Source organism: Copadichromis virginalis, linkage group LG6 (assembly GCF_057382275.1).
Source record: "Copadichromis virginalis isolate Kocher_CV1m ecotype Utaka linkage group LG6, C_Virginalis_male_GT1.1, whole genome shotgun sequence".
NCBI classification, from domain to species: Eukaryota; Metazoa; Chordata; class Actinopteri; order Cichliformes; family Cichlidae; genus Copadichromis; species Copadichromis virginalis.
Genome location: NC_140623.1, coordinates 13390475 through 13397746, shown reverse-complemented (window position 1 = coordinate 13397746; position 7272 = coordinate 13390475). Strand labels below are relative to the sequence as shown.

General features: G+C 44.4%; 1 protein-coding gene across 1 annotated transcript; it reads left to right on the top strand.

Annotated features, from left to right (window-relative positions):
* The first annotated feature begins 283 nt into the window (after positions 1–283).
* Positions 284–5548, top strand: LOC146707406 (uncharacterized). Its single transcript, XM_085458744.1, has 2 exons — positions 284–1670; positions 3641–5548. The coding sequence occupies exons 1-2, from the start codon at positions 796–798 to the stop codon at positions 4632–4634; spliced, it is 1869 nt and encodes a 622-aa protein (XP_085314870.1). The 5' UTR covers positions 284–795; the 3' UTR covers positions 4635–5548.
* The last annotated feature ends 1724 nt before the right edge of the window (positions 5549–7272 follow it).

Here is a 7272-nt window from a genome sequence, read left to right as displayed (position 1 = left end):
TGGACTCTGTCTTTGTTCATAGCCTAGATGATTTTTTTTTTCTAGGGGCACTTTAGGAAAGTAAAAAACTAACATTATTATTTTTTCTTATTCTTAATGAGGTTGTTGTAACTAAAAACAAATGACAGCAAATATTGACATACTTACTTAGGTCATTAAATGCGTGTCAGTGGTTTTCTGTCCAGGAATGTGTGATTTGCTGTTGCCAGTTCTGCGTAGCTGTTAATACAGCTACAGGTGAAAACAGCCTCTGATATCTGCCCGGTTTCTCTAAACAGATGGGACTGCATCACTATGACGGACTACAGGTGCGAGGAGGACGAGAGCGTGAGGCAGACGGGGGGTGGTTTGTATGAGTTTTCCCTTCCTTGAAGGTGAAAAAGACTGTTAATGTCTGGTGGTGGATTATCAGGTTCAGACAGCCACTCCCTCGAGGAACGAATGTACCACACGTTACATAAGAACTGCACTGGGACCAGTGTTGAACAGCGTCATGACTCCAGCTGACTCATAGGATGTGGCATAAGATGGGAAACCAAGGTTTTCATCTCCCTAAAGAGATTTTTGTCCACGCGCTTCAGAAGGACCTGCAGAACTCAAGGCAAGACTGTGGAACCTGATGTGACGTTTTTGATGAGGATTTCTCTCCTTTTTGGATTTTAATAATGTATGTTTTTGGCTTGTTCTTTTTCGTCTGTCAGAATGGATTTTAACATGGACCAAGGTAAACCCACCCAGTAAGCCATCCAGCTGAGAGATTTCCATATTTCTCTACTGCTTCCACTGGGAAACAGCATGGATCCTTCCCGTGACCAGCTGTCGGACTGGAGCTCAGTTGAGCCCACCTTCACCACACAGTTGCAGCACGACAGCGCTCAGCAAAAACTCAACCACAGCTACAGCTTCCACAGCGCTCTAAATCTGCCCGCCACCTTCATCCCCCCGACTGGCTTTCTTCATCAGCCTCTGCCCTCTAAGCTGCCCACCGCTGTTGTTCCGTACTCCTCCCTCATCGCCTTCCCTTTCTTGTCCACCACCTCCTCCTCAGCCATCAGGCAAACATCATATTCCTCTTTCGATTTATCCTTCACCAACTTTTCCTCGAATGATTTGGCAGACCTGGAGAGCATGCTGCTCTGGACCCTCCACGAGCCCAGCACCATTGCTTTGACTGTAATGTACAGCCTGTCATTCATTTTGGGATTCGTTGGCAATTTGATGTCCCTTCGAGTCCTCACCAGCCGGCGCAGTCGGCAGCTAGCTGGCGTGAGTGCTACACGCAGTCTCCTAGTAAACTTGGCGGTGTGCGACCTGGCTGTGGTGTGCGTGTGCATGCCCATCACCTTGGGAAGCCAGATCTACACCGCCTGGGTGTACGGTGACCTCTTGTGTCGAGCGGTGCCCTTCACGCAGGCTGTCTCGGTCTCGGCCAGCGTGTTAACGCTGACGGTGATCAGCGTCAACCGTTACTACAGCGTTCGATCGCCGCTCCGAGCTCGTACCATGTTCACCCGCCGCCGGATCTTGGCAACTGTTGCTGTGGTGTGGATGGTGTCCTCGATGATGTGCGCTCCCATCGCAGTGATGAACCGGCGTCGAGAGATCAGCTTTGAGACTTTCACCATCTTGGTCTGTCAGGAGGAGTGGCCTCAGCATCGTCTCAAACAGGGGTAAGTAATCAGCCTGCAGATCGTAGCAGAGTCCAATGACCTAGTTTGTATTACAAGATTAAGTTCAGTTCGAACGACACAAATGGAAATGCAGTCTGAGGTTCCTGACACAAACCCTCAGCCCTGAGTGCTGTTGGGCTACGCTTTTGTTGGATGTCCACCGCTTGTGGGGTTTTTTAACCCTCCAGCTCTGCTGCCAGGAATGAATGTTTAATTGAGCTCATCAGATTGGAGGAGGCATCACAGATGGCTCCTATTGGCTGTTCAGACTAGCTTTGTGAGTAATTTGTAATTTGAGGCAAAACAGTTTCTACACCCATGCTTGTTGTTAAAGGTTGCTATCCCTTGCCAGGAGTCCTATATTTATATGCAGGGAGCCACTTATCATGCAGAGGTGTCTGAAGAGTCAAATTGACAATTTCAACATGCTCGAAAGAGTCCAACTTCTTTTCTTCTTCTTCTTTGTTTTGTTTCCATTAATCATAGGTTGCCGAGTAGCTCAAAATGACTTCTGTTGTGTGCACTCTCCACTAGGGCTGTTCGATATAACGATATATATCGGATGACGATATAAAAACATCTAATGTTTCATTTTACGCTATTGTTTGTTTCGTGGTGTCAAAATAAACCGTTTACAGCAATATTTTTTCATCGTTTTGATGGTCACTGTAGTGGCTATATTAATTTCTTAAAGTTCTTTCTTTCTCTTATACTTAATATAACCACACTATGGACGGACAAGCGCCTGTGGTTAGCAACAACGACGGTAAAACCATCGCGTGTCCGCTTGTTTATGTTCCACATAAACCTTTCACAATAAAGCTCAAGATCCTGTTGAGACTTTTCAAAATAAACTGAATCACGTGAAAGAGTATGCAGAGTATTTACGGATGAGAAGTTAAAAAAAAAGCCGCCAGGTGCTAAAAAATAAACCTTAGACTCAAATGTTAGAACAGGGTTTTCCCCGCAGCACGCCGTGTAATGAATACTCACAAAGAAAACTTATGTCTAAAAATGTATCGTTTCATGCATCGGTTAAAACACTCGACTCCAGCTACATGACCTGCAGCTGGAAACACTTCACGCAAGTCGAGCTGCCAGAATTTACAGAAAATGTTACATTTTTGTGATTTATATCGTTATCGGACGATAGAATTCTTATATCGGGATATGAGATTTTGGTCATATCGCACAGCCCTACTCTCCACTTTCATTTTAGCTTTGTAGCCATTGTGGCGACATTCATTGTCTGTGAATCCATTTAGCAGAGGTGATGATTATCTAACAATACCATTAACACTTTTCAGTTCTAAGACAATAATGCTGGTTTTAATCCTGCAATATTTATCCTTGTCCAACGTCTGTGAAAACAGGAATAAGTTGAACAGTTTTGAGAACAATCCTCTGTTTTCCTGACCGAGGATTGTGATCGTGGCTCAAGAGTTGGGCGTTTGTCTTGTAATCGGAAGGTTGCCGGTTCGAGCCCCGGCTCCGACAGTCTCGGTCGTTGTGTCCTTGGGCAAGACACTTCACCCATTGCCTACTGGTGGTGGTCAGAGGGCCCGGTGGCGCCAGTGTCCGGCAGCCTCGCCTCTGTCAGTGCGCCCCAGGGTGGCTGTGGCTACACCAGTGGCTTGCCATCACCAGTGTGTGAATGGGTGGATGACTGTGTATAGTGTAAAGCGCTTTGGGGTCCTTAGGACCAAGTAAAGCGCTATATAAATACAGGCCATTTACCATCTATACTTGCACTGCAATAGATATAACTTTGAAATGTTGCTGCAATAAAAATATATCTTTCTCAATAGCTCCATTTGGAGGGTGCCAATGCGATACAAAATGTGAATGTTAGAATTCCACCACATAAACTGCACATAAAACTGCTGCTATGTATTTTAGGGTTTCAGAAAAGATTGAAATTACCATCTCATTGTTAATGTTTTCACTTCTTCACTTCACTTCCTCTGCAGATACAACGTGCTGCTGTTTGTGATGCTCTACTGTTTGCCAGTGACCTTTAACCTCACCATAGGATTCCTCACGGGCAGGCGGCTATGGGGAGGAAAGAAATCCACTTTCGCTGATCTCGATCCCCGAAGCCAAGCTCTTCACACCTCACGCCTTAAGATGCGTCAGAAGATTGCCAAGATGGTGGTGTGTCTAGTGCTTCTATTTGCAGTGTCCTGGCTGCCGCTCTACTTGGCCGACCTTTGGATTGACTGCGAGCAAAGGCCATCGTCTTGGCTCCTGCAGACAAGACCGTTTGCCCAGTGGCTAGGCCTGACAAACTCCAGCCTTAATCCGATCTGCTACTGTTTCATCGGAGACCTGTACCGCTCAGCAAAGGTCATAAGGACACGATACTACCAAAAGGTTGCCGCTCTTTTCAACTCCTCATCATTCTCCAGCTCAGTTACAGTGGTGCCTCCTGCAGCAGGGATAACTGACAGCAAAGTGTCGTCTGCTGAGCGCCGCCCTATCGCTGCTGCAGTGGCGGCGTCTGCATCCATGGTTACAATACCGAGGCTCTTGAACTTGGCGAGAGTCCAGGGCCTGGGGCAGAAGGTCAGAGACAGTTCAGACAGCCGAGCGGGCTCCGACCACAGCATCTCAGACTGGTGTCGGTCCAGTCCCAGCGTGTGCGACAGCTCCTTGTTACCCTGCCAGCTCCACGGCCTCCAGCACACCATACAAAAAGCAGACTTCCTGCCAACACGGAGACACTCTCTAAATGAGAAAGCTGGACCGTTACCTTTAGGAATCAGTCCTGTGGAAATAGACGTGCTACCTCCGAGGAGGCATTCGGGGGATAGAGTGTATAGTATGTCAGCTGATAAGAGAGACATCATTACTTTGGGCAAAGCTGCTTTCTGTTATGCTGGGCAGCACAGGAGCAAAACACCACAAACCTACTCTCTGGTTGGGGACACGGAGAATGAAACAACGGATGTGACCAGCCTATGAAAACTGCAGTTTATCTGATGTATCAGCGGGAGGAATTGCTTCCTTTTCTCCTGCAGGCAGTATAAACACGCACACCGCTCCCAAGTTAAAGTTTGCAGTTAACATTGTATAATAATCCATGGCAAGAGTCAGTCGTTGCTTTTAGGATAAAGTGACCTGCTCTGTACTCTCTCCTTCTTTTCATGTGTAGAAGCCTCTCCGTGTCATCTGGAGCACATGGGACCCAAGAGTTGAATTTGCAACAATAAGTTCTTTTATTTTTTTAAAGCATGTGGAGGCAGGAGCAATGGACTGATCAACGTAAGGCAACAGCCAGAGATTTATTTAGCCCGGGGTGAGAAAACTGGTTATCATTAAGAAGGATAAATTATGGAGCGTGCCATTACATGCAAGTGATATCATAGTTACAACAGCTTCTATCATTTGCATAAGACAATAACGCAGCAGGAGGTAAAGTGTCATGTGTCTCTGCTTTTCTTTGTTTTTGCTAATGGCTTTGATTGTATTTTGTGCTCACGGGTCATGTGGGAACAAACTGTATTATACACAGACTGTCTGCGAGAGTTTCTGACAGGTCTTCACTGAATAATGTTGCCATTAATGTCTGTTTTGCAATGTTAAATCAAGTCGAGAAAGATTTCAGGAAGGAGGAGCCACATACATTAAAGCTCTTTTTATCTAATTCAGCGTGAATCTTGGGAAGTATTATTAAACATGAACTTTTGCAAAGCGCATTGCTCTGCACACGTTTTTGCTTCATGCATTTACATAACTAAGTTGGCTGTAACCAAAGAATGGCTTTTATGTGAATATAATATAAATGTAATATAACACTGAATAAAACAGCTCTTCATTTTCTGGAGCCTTAAAAGGATGGACTGACCGGAAAGTGCAAGAAAAAAATTATGCCCGTGAACCTCCATGTGTACTGAACAATAGAGCTGTTTTTAAGGAATGTAGACTGAGAAGGTGAATCTGTATACAGTAAATTCCCACCGTTAAGGAAAGTAAGGAGGCAGTCCCTAGTAAAAATACAAAACAAAACAAAAAAACTACTTAATTTTATTTTCTTGTGAGCTGAACAATAAAGAAGTAAAAAAGTAGAGAATTACTAAGGTTGTGTAAAAGGAAGAATTCTCAGTAGCCCAGATTTGTAACAACAGCTAAATTATTCACGGCTTTTAAATAAATAACTTTGTTAAGCTTTTCAGTTGTGTAAAGGTAGCGTCAAAAATATGTTTAAGCTTCGAGCAAGATGAAGCTATGTGCTCTATTGGACGATTAATGTCATTTGCACAAAAGTGAATATTTTCGGGGGGCAGGGATAGCTCAGTAGGTAAAGTGGTCGCCCCATGATCGGAAGGTCGGCGGTTCGAATCCACTTAACGGCTACCCTGAGGTACCCCTGAGCAAGGTACCGTCCCTACACACTGCTCCCCGGGCGCCTGCTTAGTGGGCTGCCCACTGCTTCACTGAGTGAATGGGTCAAATGCAGAGAAAAACAAGTAATTTCCCCATGGGGATCAATAAAGTATCCATTATTATTATTATTATTTGCCAGGACCGGGTTTACATTCGACGTCCACTTTGTTAGGTACACTGCTCTGGTACCATGTTGGTACTTTTACTATCAGAGCTGCCTAAATTCTTTGTGGCACATATTCAATAAGCTCCGGAAAACATTCCTCAGAGATTTTGGTCCATGATGGCATGATAGCGTCACACAGTTGCTGCATATTTGTCACATCCATGATGAGAACCTCCCATTCTATCACATCCCAGTGGGGTTCTATCGGATTGAAATCTGGTGACTGTGGAGGCTGTTTGAGTTCAGTGTGGTTGCTCTCATGTTCAGGAAGATGGGTACACTGCGGTCCTAAAGTGAAGGGATGGACATGGTAGTGACACAATACAAGCTATGGTGTTTAAACAGGCTCAGTTGGTACTAAAGGGCCCAACGTGGGCCACGAAAATCTCCTAAAGCCTTATAATAACAGCAGCCTGAACCATTGATACAGTTGTCGTCATTCACATTCATCACAGACATGAATGTCATGGTAATGTTCAGCTTTTAATACTTTCTTTGAATTTTTCTTTTTCCAAGGAGAAATACTCGTTCAGCATACACCTTTGATGACTTAAAAAAAAAAAGAAAAATTGATGTCTATAGAGGAAGTTGGCATAAATTTAAGCTGATGACGCTGTTTAGGTTCATTCACCAAATTCTGCCTTGATCCCGTCTATGTTGGAAATCAGCTGTGATCCCTCATCTGCTTATTACTTTTTTAAATTCCTGAATCCATAAAGAGCAGTGAAGCTGAGAGCAGCACAACCTGTACACAAAGAAAACACATCTACTGGAGCTAACAACACACATTATTAACATCATTTATTTTTAAGTGATTCTTTCTCCCACATGCTTCCCTCTTACTTCTCACTTTTAGCCTCTGTGGGTAAAAAAAAGGTTCGATGAATAAAAATATTTCCAGGGGGAGCAGAACATCACTAACAAGTATTAGTGCTGCTGAAGTAAAATTGGATTGGTGCTGAGAATATTAAGGGTATGCAAAAAGCATTTTAATTGCTCAGACGTGGGAGTTTGTTGTTCATCAGGCCCCGCGTATTTATTTTTCAGTGA